This window comes from Manacus vitellinus, unplaced genomic scaffold (genome assembly GCF_001715985.3).
Source record: "Manacus vitellinus isolate BGI_N305 unplaced genomic scaffold, ASM171598v3 scaffold_5_pilon, whole genome shotgun sequence".
Taxonomy (NCBI): domain Eukaryota; kingdom Metazoa; phylum Chordata; class Aves; order Passeriformes; family Pipridae; genus Manacus; species Manacus vitellinus.
Window position 1 is genome coordinate 25893610 of NW_021940682.1, and position 22843 is coordinate 25916452.

At 35.8% G+C, this 22843-nt stretch overlaps 1 protein-coding gene across 3 annotated transcripts in view; it reads left to right on the forward strand.

Moving 5' to 3' along the window:
- Positions 1-22029, forward strand: part of SLC6A15 (solute carrier family 6 member 15) — a 35676-nt gene extending 13647 nt beyond the window's left edge. For all 3 annotated transcript variants that reach the window (XM_018080857.1, XM_018080856.1, XM_018080859.1), the window contains exons 3-12: positions 5839-5996; positions 6450-6576; positions 8038-8219; positions 9443-9553; positions 13026-13267; positions 13373-13565; positions 14738-14930; positions 16775-16934; positions 19141-19303; positions 20686-22029. In XM_018080857.1, coding sequence (XP_017936346.1) covers positions 5839-5996; positions 6450-6576; positions 8038-8219; positions 9443-9553; positions 13026-13267; positions 13373-13565; positions 14738-14930; positions 16775-16934; positions 19141-19303; positions 20686-21057 — 1901 coding nt within the window. In that variant the 3' untranslated portion in view covers positions 21058-22029. The remainder of the gene's footprint in view (positions 1-5838; positions 5997-6449; positions 6577-8037; positions 8220-9442; positions 9554-13025; positions 13268-13372; positions 13566-14737; positions 14931-16774; positions 16935-19140; positions 19304-20685) is intronic.
- The last annotated feature ends 814 nt before the right edge of the window (positions 22030-22843 follow it).

Here is a 22843-nt window from a genome sequence, read left to right on the forward strand (position 1 = left end):
GCAACTCTTTGCTGATTCACACTTATCTCATTCCCAGAAAAGTGTTTGTTGGGAGAGGTGAGAGGAAAGGCTATCATGCATGGGATGAACTTGTCACACTGGGGATGTAGCTGTAATGCACAATGTATTGAAAGGAAAAAAAAAGAGGCTGGGAGGTAACTGAGCACACTTGAGGGTGCTCGTTTTCTTGACTTGAGAAGGAAGTCCTAACGGAATTTTAAGCTCTGGGAGTGAGGGGCTGAAGATGTTCAGTAAAGTTTTGAGGAACTGACTATAGATCTCTCTGTTCTCACCACAGACCCTCTTTACCCCTGATGGGCAATGCCCAGTCCCTATCTGGCAATTGGGAGACCTCTTCCACTCTTTACAGCCCAATAGATAAAAAAAGCTCTTTCTTCTTGATTCTTGAGAGGTGATTTGCACTGGAGCTGGGTATGCTCTGTTAGCTTTAAATGTTTTTAATATCCATTTTGCACTATCCAGTTTGTTTATTACTCTTTTACTACATAAAGATGAATACGTGTGTTTGTTCAGATAGGCACAGTTCCTATATAACAGTTTCATAACCTCTGTTAGCATGCCATAGGTTTAGAGCTGCCTCTGCTTTCTGTGATTGACAGTGAGCCTTAAAATGAGCCCCTCAGGTCTATCTACCTAGTCTTGCTGAGAAGGCTAATAAGTAGTGACAAACTAGACCTATATTTTCCTGCTGCTCATTGCTGTCATCTGGAGAACAGCTTGCACACCTTTCACTTTTTTCAAACAAAGGAAATATTGTCATTTTCCTTTAGGATTAGCAGAAGTAGAATATTTCTTTCAGTTAAGTAGAAGTAACAAAAGCAAATTAAATTAGCTGTTCTGCTAAAATGAGTAAGTGTTTTTATGAAGTGAAGAGTCCACAAAATACCGCACACCCAAAGACTAAATGTTGTATTTTTGTGAGCGTTAACTTAATTGTCCTGATTTTTTTTAAGTCAATCTTTAATATCTCTGTGATGTAAAAAGTCAAAAGAACTAGTAAACAATGATAAACAGATAAAAACTATGAGCAGTGTAGGGAAAATTATAGCAGAACATATCATCAGTATGTTTTGAAAAGATTGACCTGGGTAGAGTCACATCCTGAGTTTTTACAGTTAAATAGTCTGAATTTTCTACTGAAATACCAGCAGATGAAACAGTAAAGTTCTGTGATTTTATAAAAAGCACGACAGTTATAGTGGAGAACTGCAGAGAGAGAAATATAAAAACTGTTAAAGACTAGGGAGTTGTTAGGAGCTGCAGTTTGATTGTCCTAATATAAGAGAAATGGAAGCAAAGCATTTCCTTGTATTGCAACACTTGAGTATGGATTCAATGGCTTTATTATTTAGCTTTTGATCAATAATTTATATTCCATGCCTTGAGTTCACTGATGACTTCAATATTTTTTTGTGAGTTCTGTATTATCAGACTTGAAATTTAGTTGTACTGTAGTGTGCTGAAAATGTTTTGGTTTTATTTTGCAAGTGTAATTCTTCATTGAAGCTTATTGGCTAAGGGGATTTTCATCCTTTAAGCACAGTTTTGTAAAAAGGCATACCTGAACATTTTTAAGTGAAACTAGTGACAGGAAGACTATCCTGTCAGTAGGATAGTACAGATACAACATAAAACCATCTATCAGAGTTTTTCTGATAAAAGCAGTTCGTATTTTTGTAGTGGTAAATAATTTCACTTACAGAAACCTAGCAGACTGTTAACCTACAGTGTTTTGTTGCCTGCTTGTAATAACTTTGAAAATTTTAGCATTTGACATGGAACATAACTTGATATTCATCTGTATGTTAGCTTCTTGCTTGCATTCTATTAGTAATAGTCTAGTAAGTGATAAGAACTGGGATCTCTTTTCAAGACAGTGATAAACTTCACCTTGATTGACTAAGAATTAAATCGGACACTAGACAATTAAAATCTCGCACAGAAGCAGATGAAACAAATCTGGAAAATTAATATATTTTTCAGGTTGCATCACAAATGGCTAGAAGAAGAAAAGTTCTTTTGTACTATCAAGATGCTAATGGTTATGTCACCTTGCATTACTGCTTTTGAAATTATTTTCCAACTCTTTAATCACTATGAATCATGTAATTTTATGATTTTTTTCCTAAGCATTTATAAGAGCTTAAATTGAAATGTTGTTATTCCACTTCTGTCAATAATGTTGTTAAATGTAGTACTTATTGTAATATCAAGAGAGACAATTTACCAGCTATCCCATTGTGGTGCTTGATTAAATAAAAAAATTAAGAAATCAAAGCAATGCTGTGCACAGTGTTAACAGTCACCAGTTCATGAAATCTTGTATCATTGTTATTCATTCTATTGAAGAAGGAAGAGGTATGTTTTTTCCTTATGAAGTTGAGATTATTTTTTTAATATGGAAGCCAGTGTTTAAGGCCAAAATATGCCAAAAAAAAGTGACTTCACAGTAGAATAATTTCGTATATGTAGAAACGAGAACTGGAGATCCAGAACTACACAGAATTGTAGTATTCAGAAGGCAGCTTAGCTGGTAGAGGTAGCGGACAACTGATTGGAGGATGTTGTTCAAGACCAGTGTGTATAGTTTATTATTCTAATTCAAATGAAAATAGTCCTTATCCAATACTGCAAGGACCCGTGTTTTCATGCCCAGACGAGTAAGAGACATGCTGAGCTGTTTCCATAGTAATTCTGTTTTAGGATGAAGGGAAGATGTCTTACTTTGAAGTATGTCTAGCTGCAAGGGAAGACTTCACCAAAATATATGCCCAGAGAGGCTGTGGTTTCATGTTGACTCTAGACACAGAAGCCCTTTGCACCTGTGATATACAGTTGTATAATCCAGCTCCATCCAAACTGTATCATACTGAAACTCATACATGCACAACTTTCCCTATGTCCTTTTTGGGGAGGGGAAAGATCTGAAAGGAGCTCAGCAGAAGACTAGCACTTCAGGTGCTTTGCACAAACCTAGCAGTATAGTGCTGAACTCTGCTGTCTGGCTACCCACGCTGAATTACAGGGTTTTGTCATGTCTAATGTAATGTAGATTTAACACCACATTTATTTAACTCATTTAGTAGAATCCAACTGATAAATCTTGCAACTTACATTCATACTGCACCATAAAATACCCACATCTACCCAGTCTTTAAACATGTGCTTAACTTTGCAGCCTTGTGATTAAGGTTGTGGACTGGGACACTGAAGAGCTGGGTTCAGTTCCTGCTCTAGTACAGTCATCCAGTGGGATACAGGGTAAGTCACTTAGGCCCCAATTTTTTTTGAGCTGTTTAGGTTTGTCTCTGCTCAGCTATGCCACACCTGCCTAATTAAGATCTAATGTATCATTTACAATAGCTCTGTATCAATTACTGTATCAATTTACAGTTATATGATATAAAAACTATGTACTGTTGACTTTCAATTAATTGTATGACCGGATTTTTAATGATAGTGATACCAGAGCTTCTCACTTGCAATATGAATTGACTTCTGCCTTGCAGAAGTTTTGAGCGGATGTTGATGATAAATCACAGGTATTTAATGGTATTTGTCTTACATATTCTTAAGACAGATAGTACCCCTCATTTTGGAATGTGGTTGTTACTCTGTTCCTCAGTTTCCCTCACATTTTTTTCTTTCTGTCTCTGCTGTCTCTCTTTTCCTAGTAGAAAGTAAATCCTTTGTATTCTTTCCATTATGTGCACATAGAAGATGAACCACAAGAGACACCGAAGTACTGAATGGGAATGTAGCTGCTACCTCAGTAAAAACAATCTTTCAGTAGACACTGTAGTGTGCTGAAATGGGTAGATAGGCCATGATGTTTGGCTCTATGAAGGTAGTATTGTAACCTCAAAACAGGTATATTTTTCAGAGCCTGGCATAGGTTTTGAGCAAATGCTGCTCAGACACTATCATTGCATAGCATATTATCATGTCATGAAAATAAAACACGGAAGCTAGTTCATTGCTAACATAGCCTGTAGACTGTGAGGTATGTAAGATTAATATTCTTTGTCTGGTCCACCAGTAGTTTTTCACGGAGTTGTCGAATGTTTTGGGCTGGAAGCGACCTTAAGGATTATCTAGTTCCAAATCCCCTGCCACGACCAAGGAACCTTCCACTAAACCAGGTTACTCAGAGCCCCATCCAAGTTGACCTTGAATGCTTCCAGGGATGGGGAAGCCACAACCTCTCTGGGTAACTTGTTTCAGTGCCTCACCAACCATATACTAAAGAATTTGTTCCTAATATCTAATTTAAACCTACTCTCCTTCAGCTTAAGTCCGTTCGTCCTGTCACTACATGCCCTTGTTAAAAGTTCCTCTCCAGCTCCCTTGTAGGCCCCCTTTAGCTACAGGAAGGCTGCTGTAAGGTCTCTCTGGAACTTTCTCTTCTCCAGGCTGAATAACCCCAACTTTCTCAGGTCTGTCTTTCAGCTTTGTGATCAACTTGGTGTCTTGCCTCTGGACTCCTTCCAACAGGTCAATGTCTTGTGCTGGGGCCCTAGTTTTTCACAGGTTTTATTTCTTCTGTCTTTTTTTCCCATTAGTCTTGGCCTTAAGACTGCAGTTTCTCCATGCTTTGTATCTTTGTAAGATACTTGTGATGGAAGGGGGTGTCCAATCAGTGTGTATTTCATGAAGAGCAAAATAGCAAGTGGACCTGAATAGGAATGGATGGTACCAAAACATCTGAGACCACCTTCCCTGAGCCTAGGGAAGTTTAAGTTTTCTAAAATAAACTGTATTCCATGAGATAAACTGCCCACTAGGTATATGAAAATGACAGTGTATTTTGATAGACTCCTAAACAAGCCCTAGAAAGTCAACACTGGATAAATAAACTTGAATTAAGACTTAGTTGGAGTGGAGGGTAAATGTCAAATTAGTTTCTGAACTTTGTTCAGCATCTCTCTGATTACAGAGATGAATAGACTGATAATACAAGTTAATAGCTCTGAGTCTAAGCTTCTGTGGTCTTGCTTTAACATGCTGCAGTCTGCATCTCTTAAATGCTTTTCTTAAGCAATGATTGCAAACAGAAATTCTAAGCCCTTTGAGTTAGTTGGCCAGCCAGCGCAGTAGTCTATACTGCAGTATAAGAGTCGCACATGAAAGAAAGTTGAGTGCCCCATTGCTAATTGCTGATGCCTACATGTGTTCTTAGCTCTAGTACTAAGTATTCCACAACATTAAGGAGAAGGCTCTGAACTTTTCATTGCACTTAGTGTATATTTGCTTGGAATTAGACTTACTGAAATAAATGGATATACATCCTTCGGTTAGGATTGTGTATGATCACTTCATGTGAATAAGACCTCAAAAATCAGGAATTCTTTTTACATATATGTTTGCATAATAGTGAAGTAATAGTTGCATTTTCAAATATGCCTTGAAGGAGAGAGTTGGTGAGTACTGTAAGATCTGGATCTACAATACAAGTCAAGGTGTAAGGTTTTTTAAGAAGTGTTAAGTCGGCTCCTGATGCTTATATTTCTAAAAAGTTTGATCAAATGCCCAGAATTTCACACAAGTGAACAACTAGTTTTAATAATATCCCACTTTCAGTAAGGTTTGCCTCAAAAATGTTACAGTGCTTTAGAAAGTCAGTGTGTCTGGGTTTTTAATATGTTACAAAGATGTATGACCAAGGTTCTGGTAAAATTACTCTTTGCATGTGATCAAAAAACTTTGCAGTGCATGACAGTAATTCAACCTTGAAGCAATTAGGAGTTTTCACATTTGTTCTGTCAAGTTATGATTCTTCTTTCATTTACTCTGATTTATACTTTGTTCCCTTCATAGGTGCCTATCTTGTGCCATACTTAATCTTGCTACTGATAATAGGGATCCCACTCTTTTTCTTGGAGCTTGCTGTGGGGCAGCGGATACGCCGAGGGAGTATTGGTGTGTGGAATTATATCAGCCCCAAACTTGGTGGAATCGGATTTGCAAGCTGTGTAGTAAGTTTTTTGACATTGTGTGGTTTGCTTTTAGGCTGCATAATTTAGACTTTGTTTTGCTGCAGGGAAAGGCCCTCTATTTGTAGCCGGGTGTCAAGGTCAGTTTACAATGATCTTAAAACTTGAATTGGTCCATTAAAAATGTCTGTTAAACCAGTCAGTTTGTGTCTTATGGTTCTTTTGAAATTAGGAGCTATGGAATGGAGTAGTCTTCTGGGCAAAAAAACTGCCTGTGAAAGTATAGGTGTAATGTGATAAAGACAGAGAAAAATGAAAATTTAGAAAATGTCAGATACGTAAATGGGAGAAACTATTCCCTTTTTATTCTGACTTAATTAAAATTGGGTTCAGTGGCAAATGTGCAGAATATGCAGAAGTTCAGCAGGGATTTTTTAATTTTGCTTTAGAAATGTAACTTTTTGACCTTTTTTTTTTTTTTTTTTTTTTTAATAGGTATGTTTCTTTGTGGCTCTATACTACAATGTCATTATTGGATGGAGTCTGTTTTATTTTTCCCAGTCTTTTCAGCATCCACTACCATGGGACCAGTGTCCTTTAGTTAAAAATTCATCTCATACCTGTAAGTCTATAATAATATAAGGTTCTTAAAAATTATATAAAATATATAAAATTTGAGATTTTGAAACATAAAGGAGAAAAAATACAATTAAAAAAGGTGATAAAAGCACTATTTGCTTTGTAAATTAATATAGATGAGATATTTGATCATTGGGTTGTTCTGTAATGGGATGATCTTTCATGGGCTTATTATATAACAGCATTAAAAGTTCCTTATTCCTTGAGTTTGGTTATCTTGTAACAGTTACACATTTTGCATTATTGTTGCTATTGAAATATGAATTATTTATTTTTGTTTTTATTTCAGATCCTAAATTTTCTTTATCTTTTCTGGGTTTATTTACCACTTGAATAAAGAACATAATTAGGGACATTTGAAAAGTTGTACCTTTCTATATTGTTTTTTTCCAGAGTTATGTGTTTCAGTTATTTGAAATAATCAGTATTTGTGAATGTTGACACACAGTCAAATTGACTGTAGTCCACAAGCTATTGTCCATTAACTGAACCACAGTGGTTGTTTATGTACTCTTTATTCTGCCTAAATATTAAGATACAATGTGTCAGCTAACTTCAGCAGAGGCCATCTGAACTAATCTTAGAGAAAGTTATTATATTTTATAACATCATTTTTGATATGTTATTTCAATGAAGATCTGACATCTGTGTTAAGTTGCTTAAAATTAGTATATTTTTCCCTTTTTTTCCCTTAATTATCTTAACTCAGGACATACCTTAGCTATGTGCTTGATTGTTAGTTATAAATAATTTACAAAAACTTAAACATTTTCTTTGAAGAAATCTTTTTATGTGTTATATCTCTAGATACACACAGTTTCTTAACCTGTTTGGAAACATGAGTATAACAGAATTACAGTATAATAAAAAAATCACTTCTGGAATACACATAGCAACTTTCCTTTAACATAACTGTGTAGGAGCCATTTATTTCCTTTTCTTATCACTTTGGTATCATGTTATTATTTTACTGTTTATAATAGTAATTAATTCCCTGTTTATTTGAGTGTCTTATCAAAGTGGATACAATCGAGGTTTTGTTTTCCATGTTTTCAAATTTGTGTTCATTTCAGAGAGAAAGTTTTCATAGTATGTAAGTCATGGATAGATGATGTAATCTTATGTGTGATAAGTGGAATGTATGTCTTCATCTAAGCCTGCCTACTATTTAGTAGTGAAGTGAGAAATAAATTCTGTCTTGGACTAGGATTAACCATAATGTGGAGGAATACATTAGCCCAAAGGGGTGTTTTAAAATATATACCCAGAACCTTTGACTGATAGCAGTTACTTTTTCTTCTAGAGAATGTCTTAAGACTTTTTTGTGAGTTTAGTTTCTCAGTAAATGATGATGGCACAATTACAAATATTGAGAATTGGTAGAACATGGTTATGAAATGTGTCTCCCAAACCCATTCTTTACTTGCTAACATCTCTTTGACAGTTGTGGAGCCAGAGTGTGAAAAAAGTTCTGCAACCACTTATTACTGGTACAGAGAAGCGCTGAATATTTCCAGCTCTCTTTCAGAGAGTGGGGGTTTAAATTGGAAGATGACTATCTGCTTGCTGGCTGCCTGGGTCATGGTATGCTTAGCCATGATCAAAGGCATTCAGTCTTCAGGAAAAGTGAGTATACTGTTTACCTGCATGGTATTGTTTTATGTTGAAGCATTTCAGGATATTTCTGTTCACTGAACCCTCTGTTTATTCTCATGAAATATGTAGGAACAGGTGGGAACTCACCCCAGTATTTGTATATCCTCAAGTAGAGGAATGTTAGTTAAGCATTAGAATTACAGTAATTTTAGAGGGAATTGTAGTAATATAGTGAGAATTGAGATCTAAGGAAATATTTTACTTCTCATCAGCATAATTGTTGCAAGTAACAGTACCTCAGCTTTATTGTGCAGCATGTCTGTGTGTTTTGAATGTCTAAGGAATTAGGTTTCCATGTGTACTCACATTATGATTGCAGTGCACCCACGTATGCAAGCTTCTGTCATTAACACAGCTACTTTGTAGGATTCTGGATTGTTTCTTTTAACTAATGCTTACCATCCCTTGCCATCTGAGTACTGTCACCTTGTCTTCTTTGCTTTGCATGCAGCCAGCTGGGTTGGCTAATGAATGATTTGCTAGATCTGTTGATCTCAATGGGATTTTCAGAGGAAAAATAATTTGTTCCAGTATCAAAATTCTTTGCTATTAGAAAGTTTGGCACTGGTATGCCAATTTCTGTGGCCTCCTTAGAGCATTGCAGTTAAAGAAGTAGCGAGTTTAACCAGAGAATCATTTTACTAAACTAAACAGAATAAGTTTTCTTTTCAGTGATGGGGAATGAAAGATCAGATTTGATTACTATTTTTTGTTGTTTTGGCAGTAAGCATTACTTAGTGATTGAATTCACTGGTCATGTACTTTCTATTGACTCTTTGTTTTCTTTCCTTCCGAAGACACAATGAGTTCCTATGCACACTGCGTATCTTTACGATCCTCAGTACTTAAGTCAAAGTGCAATTGTAAAGCAAAACATTTCTACAAGTCTGCTTCTGTCTTTATTGTCATCTCATTGAATTCATACTGAATTTCCCCGGAAGCCCAGTGGTTCGTTATCAGTTAGTGAACACTGGCAACTGTATTATTTTAGTAAAGTACAGAATTTCTATTATAGTCATGTGAATTTGCTTTCTTCTGCAGAGACAAGGGGAATGGGAAGTGTTCTGCATAGTTCTTGGAGCATATGATTATCAATACAGTCATGTATCCAGAGGATACTGAGTAGTGAATGAAGCTGTTAAAAAAAAGTCCACATTAAATGTCATGTTAAATTTCTTCTTAATGTTTTTCAGATCATGTATTTTAGTTCCCTTTTTCCTTATGTGGTACTTTTATGCTTTCTGATCAGAGGACTACTCCTTAATGGGTCAGTGGATGGAATTCGTCACATGTTCACACCTAAGGTATGTGCTTAATTTCTGCTTGTAGAGTATTAAAGTTTCAGTGGCAATTTGACCATTTATGAATGCTCTCATTTAAGCTTATTGTCTTCATAGAACATTTGGCTGTGTTTCTGTTGGGTTAAATTACAAAATTGTTGTTTACCTCAGTGGCACAATATCAAGGCCTAAAGTCCAAAGGCCCTTAAGTATTCCAAGGGTCTAGGTAAAGTTACTTCCCTTAGATAAGGGTTCCTGGAGTTAGATGCCTCTACAAAGCAACTAAAAGTGCTATTTACAGGATTCAGGATGTTTAGAGAGCTCCAAATATGAAGTGAATCTTCATATCTTGCCATTCTCTCGTATTGAAATGCTCTGTCCTGGGATGTCACAGTGCCTTACTTTGAATTGTCACATGACATTACGTAGTTATCTCATCCCTTTTGAAAAAGAACAATTTTTTTTTCCTTTTTTGTAAATAAATTAATGCTGTTTGCATAGTAGCCCCAAGTACAGGAGACCTGTATTTAATAGTAGTGTAAGTACTCACCACTCAGCTTTCCTTGTCCTGTTTTTTGTGGTTGACACGCCAAGATAGCAGCAGTTCTAAGCATACATTTTGTACTGCCAATATTTTTACCAGGAGCATGCCTTACAGGGCTTTAAATTTTCTAACTATGGAGGTGATAAGGGATGTTATGAATCATTGTTTAACTTGAAGATATAAGTTCTACCCACACCCATCTCAAATGCTTGCAACTGTATCTATACTACAGGAACAGCATGTTTGAGTAGTTTGAGCCCTACTCAGGAATTTACAATGCTGGGCTTCATGTTGTATTGTGAAATGCACTTTCCAACAGGTCCATTTCATAATACAGTTGAGAAGAACAGGACTAACATTTCAAAAATGAAAGCTAAATAATAAGATGATCAAAATCAATGCACACAGTGGCTAATGCCAGATGACAGGGTCTTGTCAGTTGTTTTGACTCCAGGTGTTCTGAGTCTAGAGAAATGTCGTTCTATAAAAATGACCTTTGTTAGCTATCACCTTGGTGCAGTTGTGCTCCATGTCACTCACTGTCACCACTTTAGAGAGTCATAGTTCTGCAGGAACTTGCAGGCTGCTCAGGCAAGTTTGGGAAACCTGAGGAACAGAAAAATGTAATGCTTACTAATGAGAGGATGTCTAGAACAGAGGTGGAATACAGATGTCTTGAAAATATAATTTGGTTTCTCAACCACAGTGTTAATCCTTTCTTTGACTGGAGAAGTACCACTAGATGCTGAAGGAATATAAATACAAAAACTTCCCTTGAATACCAACACCTCTTCACTACTCACTATTTCATCTGAGTTAGACTTAAAATAAGTTACAGCTGATGCTTACTTTATAGTTACGTTATACTTAATTATACAATTGTCTCAAGTGTTCAGATAAATGATCTCGAAAGAAAAATTGTTTTTAATTTATTCTGAGAGTTTCTAGTTCTGTATCCCAAAATTTAAGTTGTGGTTTAAATTTAAGTTAGGAGACCTCCATGTCACATGTATTATATGTGAATGTAAACCTTCAACAGTATTTTAATTATAATTTTCTGTACCTGAGCACTAATTTGGACTGTAGGTTCATATAAGACTACCTGAAGAAATTCAGACTTGCCCCATCTGTTGTTCCATTTACTCCATAGTGCTAACAGATTATCTGGGCAGGCAGACTGTACAAAATTGTGCTAAACCAATCTAGCTTGAAAATTATTCAGGTAGATAGATGTGAGAGAGGAAGAAGAGACATCTTTTTCAGCTTCAGTTAGCTGAGCAAATGACCATGTTTTGACCACTGACGATCACAGCACATTCCCACAAGACTTGTGCCAGCATGGCAGAGGACTGGCACACAGTGGTGCCCATATGTGAAAGCCCAGGGTTAATGTAGAAGGGGAGAATTTCTCTGTTTGGCATGGTTGTTGAACAAAGCAGAAATTCTAAATAGTAATTTTAACAGAAAACCTAAAGAAAGATACATGAGAAACCCACTTAACTGCTGCAGTTAAAACTGTAGGACTGAAGCTGAAATGCAGAGCTCCCAAAATTTCACAAGCAGTATCTAATAGGAAATCAATTACAAGCTTATTTTGAAAGTCTAGATGATGTGTATCTGAGAACACAATACTTTTGATGGTACCAAATGATACATTGAGGAAAGTGATAAGTGTTTTGATATTTCAACCATTTGGAGATTTGGTAGAATTCTGCATATTCCTCGAGCTCCCTCTGGTGGAAAAACTCTGGCATGACTGTGATACAGGCAGGTTGAACTACTTGCAATAGCTACTTGTGCATTGTAATTATAATAAAAATTTTAAGTTAGGAACAAGTTTATTCCCGTACATACCTTTTCTTTCCCCAAATATATTGTATTTTATCTATATATAAATGACTAAAGAGGCTATCTGCTACCTATCTGTAATAAATTTATATCTTCATGGAAAACTGAAAATTTCTTCAAAATGTTACAACAGTAGCAGATTTATTTTTCCTCAGAGTCAGACAGTCGGTCTAATGATGCTGTCATCTGTGTTGATGCTTTCTAGTTTTACTGTTATCAGTAAACCTAGGGCTTAAAAAAAATAAAAATCATATGCATTAATGGAGGCCCTGAATCAGCTTGAGAAAATCTAATGTTTAAGTTTGACATCTAGTTTTTTTTATTTTTTGTTATTCAGTATCTAGAAGAATTTGAGGTAGACAAATGGTGACTTGTGACTTTGTTACAAAGATTTTTTTTGAATGAACAATACAGTTCCTCTAAATGAGCAATACAGTTCAATTTTTTTGATAAAAAGCTGTTTTGCCCTCAAATACCATTTGATATTGGGTGAAGTTCAAGGCATCTGACTTAAGGAAGATCTGACTTGTGGACTATACAGCTTGTGATGGGCAGCGTTCATTTCATATATTTCGTTTTGCTTTATATATTTGCATGTAACAGAATTCCATATAAGCATGTGTATCTTATGTTCACTTTTTTATGTTTGTTTGAAAAGTAACAACAAAGCAACTTTCATCATACTTATTGAATTTATGAGGGTTGATTATCCCAAAATACATCTTAATTCTAACAAATATCAAAGACAGTATATACTGTAAATCAAAGACAGTATATACTGTAAAAAAAAAAGTTCTCTCTTATTTAGTGTAACTTGCTGCTATTTCAGTTACATAGCTCCAGTAGTGTGTCATTGTTGGAAACATAATGTGTAGCATGTTTCTCTGACATTTAGATAATATAAAGTCAATAGAAATTCTGGCCCATAAGTTTGCTCAAATTTAGATGCCTCAGCTTTCATTTTATCATAATGAAAATACGTTTGTAGTGGAGCATGATCATTTTGTGATATAGATTGTCTTCCTGATCTTTTTTCTGTTGTTTTATTTCATATAATAGAAATGCATATTATAGCTGACATATATTATATCTAATTTCAAACAGCTTGAAATAATGCTGGAGCCCAAGGTCTGGAGAGAAGCTGCTACTCAGGTGTTCTTTGCCTTAGGGCTTGGATTTGGTGGAGTCATTGCCTTTTCAAGCTACAACAAGAGAGACAACAACTGCCATTTTGATGCTGTACTGGTGTCCTTCATCAATTTTTTCACTTCTGTGCTGGCAACTTTGGTGGTGTTTGCAGTTCTGGGCTTCAAAGCCAATATCATAAATGAAAAATGTGTTATCCAGTATGAATATCCATTTTTTTTTTTACATTATTTTTATGGTTTATTTCATTCATGAATTAACACAGAACACTGAGTTTGATCTTTCTATTTCATTGTGTTTTACAGGAATTCAGAGAAGATTTTAAAACTTTTGAAAATGGGCAATCTCAGCCAGGATATGATCCCACATCATATCAATTTCTCAAGCATTACAGCAGAAGATTACAATTTAGTTTATGACATTATACAGAAAGTTAAAGAAGAAGAGTTTGATTCTCTTGGTCTGAAATCTTGTCAAATTGAAGATGAACTTAACAAGGTGAGAGTGTTAAGTAAGTCTTAAATACAGAGAATATGAACAGATGTGTATTTTTAGGCCTGAAATGAACTGTGAAGTGTACCTACAGCGAGTATCAGTACAATGTACCTATGAGTTGTGCATCTATAAATACCCAAATGAAAACAAGGTTGCATTCCAGCTCACTTGAGGACTTTTGGGTCTGATGTCTTAATATAGTCTTCACTTTTTTTGATCATTATATCATTCCCTTTATGAGGTGAGAAGTTTTTAAAGTTCTGTTTTTTAGAAGAATAGACCACGAGGATTTTTTCAAAGACTAAACAGAGGTTTACCTATTCGATGCCTCACACTGCAATGTCTTACAATGTTAAGATACATTTTTAGATATAAATACTACTATACTGAAAGTAAAAAATCATTCTTTACTTATCAGGTAATTGTTTAATGAATAGCATCCTGTTTTGAAATCTTACAGTAAGACAGATCTGTAAAAGAAATTATAGTTTTCTTATTTTAGGGAGAGACTTGCATATTTAAACACTGATCTCTATATAGTTGCATCAGGATCTGAAGATAAAATGTAAAATCTGTGACTTAGACTTTAAAAGTTTCTGTACTATTCCTGCCATTTAAATTTGAAGCAAAGATGCAGAAATTAAGTCTTTTTTATACTTACTGGAGAAAACAGAGTGTATTTTGTAGCAGTCCTTTATAATAGCTCATGCAAAATTGTCAGTGAAAGAAATAAGTTCTGACTGGACTCAAGAGGAAAATTTTTCATGAGAGTAATCAGACATTGGGCTAATCTCTTCAGGGAAGTGGTGGATTCCACAGCATTGAACACTTATATGGTTCAGCTGGACAGGGTGCTGGGCCATCTTTTCTAGGCTGCTTTTGCTGAGAAAGGTTGGACCAGATGATCCTTGAGATACCTTCCAACCTAGTATTCTATAATTTTATGAAAGAACTGTTAATGTCAATCAATTTACAAATTCTCAGCCAAATCCACTGTTTCACTAAATAGTATTAATAAAGTGGAAGAACTGCATATTAGATAGCAACTTCCCACTCTGCCTTCCAAGATGTAGTTGATGACACTGCATGATTACCAAGTCAGACTGTCACACTACCAAAACCAAAAAAAAAGTTCAGGAACAATAACATAATTTTTTTTTTTTTCTCACTGACAGGCAGTTCAGGGAACTGGTTTAGCTTTTATTGCCTTTACAGAAGCAATGACCCACTTCCCTGCTTCTCCCTTCTGGTCAGTCATGTTCTTCCTCATGTTAGTAAATTTGGGACTTGGAAGTATGTTTGGAACCATTGAAGGCATTATCACACCCATTGTTGATACCTTTAAAGTCAGGAAAGAAATTCTTACTGGTGAGTTACACAAACTTTCTTTTCTCCATAGAGGAATAAGCTAATTTTTTTTTTGAGAGTGTGAAGTTGTTTTTTTTTTTGTTGGCATGAAATGTAAAGATCATTTTACAGAGCAGTAAATCACTGTATTCCAGACTGTATTTCTGTACATAGGCACATTAATATATGCCAGTAACACATTTTTCTGAGTGTTACATGAGCAGAAACATCCTAGAACTTAAATTTTATTGGAGGACTGATTTCTGTTACAAGTTTCTGTATGGTCAGTCCTGTTGGGCTGTTCCAGAATACTTTCCATTCCAATTTGTGTCACGCATAAGAGAAACAAAGGAAAAGGAAAGAATGAAAATACATTGCAAATTACTGCAAATTATCCCTAAATAAGCTAAATGAAATCTTAATTTATGATGAATTTTTTATTATGCTAAAATCAGTATAGTTACTCTCTAGAGAAACGGACATCCCTTCACGTGGAAGTGAATGGGTCTAGTACCTTGGAAGAAGAGGGCCTGCACTCTTCCTCCAGAGGGATTGAGAAAAATGCATTAGTGATATCAATTGTGGCATACCACCGGGTTGCCTTTGACTCCAGCGTGTGTTGAAGTTCCAGCATGTGTTCCAGCACAGCTGCGCTCAGCAGTGACGTGACATCATGCAGGCCATGATAGCCTGCTGTTAGTCTCCCTTCTCCAATAGACTTCCACAGTGACCATATGGGGCTGTTAAAGGGTGAGCGAGTCCTGCTGATTGCTTCTAGGGTGTCACTCAAATCATCCTATGAGTGGGAATCAGGGAGTCTCAGGTGGGTCATAAGAACTAGTCTCTAGCACAGCTAATTCTCTCAGATACTGAATACATCTTTCCATGATGGTCCACTTGCCTGAGTGACATATAACATCTTATATGAGGGAATGTCTTTCCTTCATGCCTGACAGGGTCATATCCAGAGGCTAAGAACTCATGTCCCTTTTCCAATCACTTTGTCAATGCCCCCTTCCGTAGAAAGTGATCCCAGCTGTTTGACTTTCCTACCCTCTAATTCCAGGCTACTAGCCCAGTTATCCCAGCACTGGAGCAGTCAGGTGCTCATTTACACAGTGGCTGAAATATTTTGCATATCCCACAGCTCACTCAGGGATGAGGATCATCCTTAGCCTAAGTTTCCAGTGGGGAGAAAAGAAGGCACCTTAACCGGAATAATCAACCTGACTGATGCTCAGCCTACAATTGATTTCACAGTTTATTGAAATTTGACTTATTTTATGTCTACTTAAGCATTTTGTAATAATATTATTTGTAATAATATTATTGACAAATTTAGTAGGAAAAAATTATATTGAGATCCATTATGCAGGATCAGGCACTAAAGAATACATTTCGGGTTGTTCTAACGAAAAGAAGGGACAAAAATGTTGATGCTTAATGCACAAATACATTTAGACAGATCCTAATTGAACATTGTGCCGTGAATGATCTTTTTGGGGAAGTCTGTTCAGCCTTGATATTTTTTAGAATCACAGTCTGAAAAATTTTCACTATCTTTTTCCATGTTTTCACTTCTGATTTCCAAAAAGTAGTGACCAAGTAACGTGATGTATGATGTTTTGCTTACCAGTTCATTTTACCCTTGCTTTCACATTACATTTAGTGAGAAATAGTCACTTGATTAATGTCTGCTGCTTAATCAGGACTGCTGTAATATGGCAATTCGAGTAATTCTAATTTATAACTTTTCCATTATGTATGGAAGAGGTAGAATTCCTAATGTTAAAATTGAAACTCTCTAAAAAGTAAAATGTTATCAACTTCAATTATATGAAATAATGAATTTCTCTTTATTCCAGTCATATGCTGCTTGGTAGCATTTTTTATTGGCCTGATCTTCGTGCAGCGCTCTGGAAATTATTTTGTGACAATGTTTGATGACTACTCAGCTACTCTGCCCCTGCTAATTGTGGTCATTTTGGAGAATATTGCGGTCATCCGAATTTATGGAATAGACAAGTAAGTGAAGGAAATGTATCTCCCTGTCCATATCAACAGTATTCGTTACAATAATTATTACTATTTTAATTATATTTTGTGAAGTATTTGTGATGTACACAGAAATACAAGTAAATAGAAACTAGTCAAGAATCTAGTCTGTTATTAAGAACAGGTTTGGAGCAACATAAATTACATCAGGACAGTGTACTGAAACCCAAAGAGTGATTGTAAGAGGTCCAAAGAAAGGAGAATAAAGTTAAAGAGGCAAAATTAGAGAGTTAGAAAGGAGGCTGGATATGAAAGTATGAGGAATTTGTATCAAAATAAGTCATGAAAAGAAAGATTTAAAGGAGTAATAACCGTGGTCTAAGCAGCAGATGAGAATGAGTATTCTGAACAGGTCTGCAGTATTCCAGGCAGTCTGAGAAAGGAACAAAGCAAACTCAATGGAAGTAACAAGAAGAAAGTGTCAGTTTATGAACTAGATTTAGTTTGGGGTGTTGTAGCAATTAATTGTTCTTTGCATTAGTTGTGAGAGAGGAAATAGAGGAAATGACAGCAAAGAACAGGGTTAAAACTTACTTGGAAGCAGAACAGTTGACAATGAAGTAAAGTGACCTGGCAGTGATGGGGTGAAGAGAAAAGACCATCAAGCCCCTTTTTTTTTCTTCATTTTATGACCAAAAATGTAAAAACGCCATGTATATGATTTTACACAGGCAAACAAAAGATGAAACAAATGACCTGGTTATCAGTCAGGGAGTGTTCCACTGTGAATGGAGATAGGCATACCAAAAGCCATCAGCTTACCTGTGAGGAATTTGATGTTTGGGCATAGCTAAAATATGGTAATCCTTTGATTCTGACTCAGGGGTGCAGGTGATTCATGTTTTCAGAAGAGGTTCTGACAGGATGCAGTCTAAAGTTAACAGCCAAACTTCTCATTCATAATGACACCCAAGTATTCCCTCTGGACTATTCCTAATATTTCTTCTGATGTATATTTCTCCAGAATATCCTTAAGGAACATGGCAGTCTTCTTTGCAAACACTGTCAGAATCAACAACTTCAGGTTGTCATTGGCTATAATAGTACCAAGGGTTCCTTGTAGATGAAGTTCCATGTATATGTCTTACTAGACACATTGTCTTTGATCAGATAGTAAAAAACCAAAACATAGCATCCAAAGGGACTACAACCAAAGGATAGAAAAGAGACAACAAGAAAGAAAATCTGGAATCACTGCTAGTGGAACCTGATAGCTTTTAGAAGAGCATAAGTAGGATGGAGTCAATGAAAAACTTTCAAGATAACGGATTTATGTTCAACTGGATGAAGAACTGGAGATCTCAGAAAGAGGGCTATTTGTAAAGGGCACAATACATTTGTAAATTCAGTTTCTTTTTAATGATGTGTTTAATTTCAGTGTAAACAAACAATAGAATGGCCCAAGCTGTGCAGTTAAAAAAAATGTTTTGAGAGTCTATATGACAGAAACTTCATATGTGTAACTTCTTTGAAAACATATTTATTGCTATAAGAGCCTTTTCTAGATGGACATTTCAAAAGGAAGTAGGACCACAAGGGAGTTAAAACAATCATTGCTTGTGAACACTCTTAACAAGTTATTTCAAGAAGTATTCTCTCTTTCTTCTGGCTCTGGAATACTCCATCACAAGTACAAAAATAGGAGTTTTGTTCATATTATAACATAAAATTTTGAGGAACAAGGAGGCAGTTTTATAACTTGGCAAAGTTTTATTTAAGCAGCTTATATGATGCAAACCATAGCTTATGCATAAAGTTGGTTTTTTACACTGCAGCACACATGTGAGTACAAAATTAATTTTGCAGAATCTGTAAGAGGTGCTGGTTGTGTATGTCCTCGGAAGTAATGACATATGCCTCAATAAACAACTCAGTAGACAATACAAGAAGATATAAAAAAGAATCTTATAAAAAAAAGGTGTTTAAATATCTTTCCAGCACAGTCCAGCAAGCAGCTTACTAAGTCACTGTACTGTACAGCAATGCCTTTTATTCATCTGTTCTGAAGAACTAGTAATACAAGCTCTGTTTTTCAGCCCATCAAGTAATTTAAACTGCAACCATTTCTATATATGCATTGTTTCAGTGTGTTCCCTCAAGTTAGGTGATATGTATCAATTACAGTGCTCAAAATCTCAGTGTCTGCACTAACAATAACCTCTTAATCCCTTCACAGATTTATGGAGGACCTGAAGGATATGCTTGGGTTTTCTCCAAGCCAGTATTATTACTACATGTGGAAGTATGTTTCACCATTTGTATTGTTATGTTTGCTGGTAGCTAGCATTGTCCAAATGGGATTAAGTCCTCCTGGCTACAATGCTTGGATTGAAGATACGGTATGTATATAGTATGTATGTGTATATATGTGGTATGTATATATACATGATACCATCATCATCATAATGACCGTATCTGAAGTATTTCAGAAATACATGAACAGACAAAAAAATTGGAATTAGAAATTGAAAATCGGTATAAATAATGATGTGGTTTTTTGTTTCAACTAATTTTGATACAAACCTTCATGCTTTTGGTGGCTTTTAATTTGTTGATGTATGATTAAGAAATTCTTAAGTTTGGGAGACGTTCACATTCATGAAGTCTTGTTTTACTGCCGAAAAGAGTTGGGTGATAACACTGAATAAATCATTTCAGTATCTCATCAGTGTTTTTTTACGTGGCATTAAATACTGAAATTTAGCCATATCATAAATTTTCCTTTTGGAAACACATATCAAAATATAGGTAGCAGCTGCATTAAAACGTTTTTCTAATAAGAGTATTGGATTTGAAAAAAACTTACCAGAGTGAGCAGCAATCAGTTCTGCGCATTGGCTCCAAGAAGAGATTCACTTAAGGTAACTTCTAAGAGTTCTGCTAGTTATAGGCTCATCAGCCCTCAGCTGTTTCTGCAGGCTTGTCATGCAAAATATATAGAGAGTAAAATGTCAGAGAAAATAATCTTGGGACAATTGTCCAAAATAGCTGGGGGGAAACTGCAGCAAGGACAGGTAAAAGATAAATACAAGAGATTGGCTTTACTATAGGTAGATGCCTGCCTCTATCCAGACAACTACTGGTTTCTCATGATTCTCAGAACAATACTCCTGTTGCATTTGATTCTTGCCCTGAAAAATTAGAAAGAGAAATACCTTAGAATACCAAATGTATCATTCCTTTCCACATACAAAATTAGGCAAAGGAAGCCTGTTGGCCAGTGATGCATGGATGTGGTGGAGGTGTGAGGAATAGTCAGTGCCCCAGTAAATGCATTATAGTTTACATGAAGTTTATACAAAGTGGAATAATTGAGACAGTCTCTGTTAAGGCCAGTTATTAGCCTACAGAACAAGGACTTATTCGCCAGGCATAGTTTACAGATACCACTGCACCCTTGTCTGTTATGAGCATCCTTTAGAGGATCAGTGAACAACTACAGAGAAATGTAGCAGCCTAATGTGAAAATCTTGATTTGGGTGCCTCTAGAGTGCTCTGAACGTCTCAGAAACTGTGCAACAGTTAGTGTTACTCAATGGCAGACAGATAGAAATCCTACATCTCCATGACTGTTCAAATTTGATATCTGCAGTGGTGCCCACATTGTGGGTGCAGGGTGACAAAAAGGTATGTGTTTGAAAACTGCAGGCCTTGGTGAGGATTACCTGTTTGTTCTTTTTTGGTAAAGATGTATTAATAGTTTTTCTATTGTGTTTCTCAGGCTACAGAAGAGTTTCACAGCTATCCAACATGGGGAATGATTGTCTGTATATCTTTGATGGTGTTGGCCATACTGCCAGTCCCAATAGTCTTCATGGTGCGCCATTGCAACCTTATCGATGACAGTTCTGGTAGTTTGGCATCTGTATCCTACAAAAGAGGTCGGATAATAAAGGAACCTGTTAATCTGGAGGGAGATAGTACAAGTCTGATTCATGGGAAGAGTCCAAGTGAAGTGCCATCTCCAAACTTTGGCAAAAACATATATCGAAAACAGACTGGCTCACCAACTCTGGACACTGCTCCAAATGGACGTTATGGTATTGGGTACCTGATGGCAGATATGCCTGACATGCCGGAGTCTGATTTGTAACTACAGAAAAAAAATTGTTTGTTTCTTCTCTCACTGATCATGGTTCTCCTATGAGAAGTGGTCAGCTTCACTTACTAGAGTGTGATCTCAGGTGCTCCATAGTGACAGTCTTTTAAATGTCATGACTGTACATACAGGTTGAGAAAACTCCCTTTAAATTCTCTGGGCTTTTATTTGCACTGAAGGAAACACGTTCAAATTCAATGGCAGCCTACTCTACCACCATAGCCAAGAATTTGATTTTTTAAATTAGTTTCTAAGTTTAAAGCTCTCTGTCTCTGAAGCCCAGGTCTCACTCAAATGATTAAATATTTCCGAGGTTATATAATTGAAAATCCCTTTTTTCAACTAAATTTCAAGTTAACTCCCCAATATTAAAGGTGTACTCAGTAGTACTTCACCTGTGTTTGTATAAACACCTGTATATACTTTGTGTAGATATGCTGTACTTATTTTGTTAGCACTGATAATTACTTAGGCTTTTAGCTGAGTAAAAAACAAACCTGCAAACTATTTTCTTATGTAATAGCTGTATAGAGCAATAGTATTAGAAAATCAAGGAGTAGACTTACAGAAAGGCGATCAAAGATTCCCTGTTCACTGGGGACTGCATAAACCGTGGCTGTATATTTTGTGTAAAATATTTCTTTTTCAGTGTGAAAACAATGTTAGAGTGAGTCACTCCAAGAATCTTAAAGATTGTGCAGATTCTGCATTTTTTTCTATGCTGTGTGCCTAAAAAAGACCTTGATATTTATTGTGGTTACAAGATTACATATATATTATATTTATATAATATACTAATAATGTAAATATGTATATTATTCTGTATGTAATTGTTTCAAAAGTTGAAGCAAGATGGCTTTCTTAATTAGTTTCCTTCAGTTTTGCTTCTATTATATGCAGATATTTCTTTTTCAGTAATTGTTAAGAACTGTATGGCATTACATTTTAACCTATGAATAAAGAGATTGATAAGGTATTTGGCTGTGATTTCCTAGTACACTTACTATATATAACACAGGCTGCTTTTCCCTCATCTGGACTATCTGAAAGAATGGCCAAATAAAGATGTTAAAAGAAATTGGAAACAAAACGCTAAATCAATCATCTTAATAAGCTACTGGACAGTGTTTTATTCTTAGGGGCATTTACTGTTAATACAGTAGTTGATGTAGCACTGTAAACTGGCAGGATGCTCTGGAAGCTAGTACATGATCTATTCCTTACCTTAGAGAGCTTTAAAGTTAGGCATAAATTCTGACTTAGCTACCTCTAATAAAGCAAAGGGCAGAACCTAGTTACACTGTCCCAGCATCAAAGAACTAGATTAACTCGTCTGAGATAAATGCAAGTCTCTGAAGCTCTGTGCCTCAAGAGTACAGTTTTGAGCATGTCAGTGTAGAAAAGCTATGTCAAACAAATGAAAAGGAGCAAAATCCTAAACCAAAGCACTTCAGCAACTTGATAAAATTCGTTATCTCTTTTGTCATAGGAGAATAATCCCAGTTAATTTTCCGCTTCTAACCTGAGAGCTTTTGAAATGTTTCCAATCATTTAAAAGTTGAACTAGCATTAGTTGACTAAAAGCTATATTTAATTATCAGGCTTATTTTACATTTGGTAAAAGTTGTGAACGTAAAATAGCATTTAAAATAGTCCTCTAAAATGCACTTAATGGTACATTAAGAACTGGCATAATTTAAGCAGGTTATTCTTTTATAACTGACCAATTGGCAATATTAGTATGTGTGTAATGGATCACCAGTAGAGACACAGGGCAAGC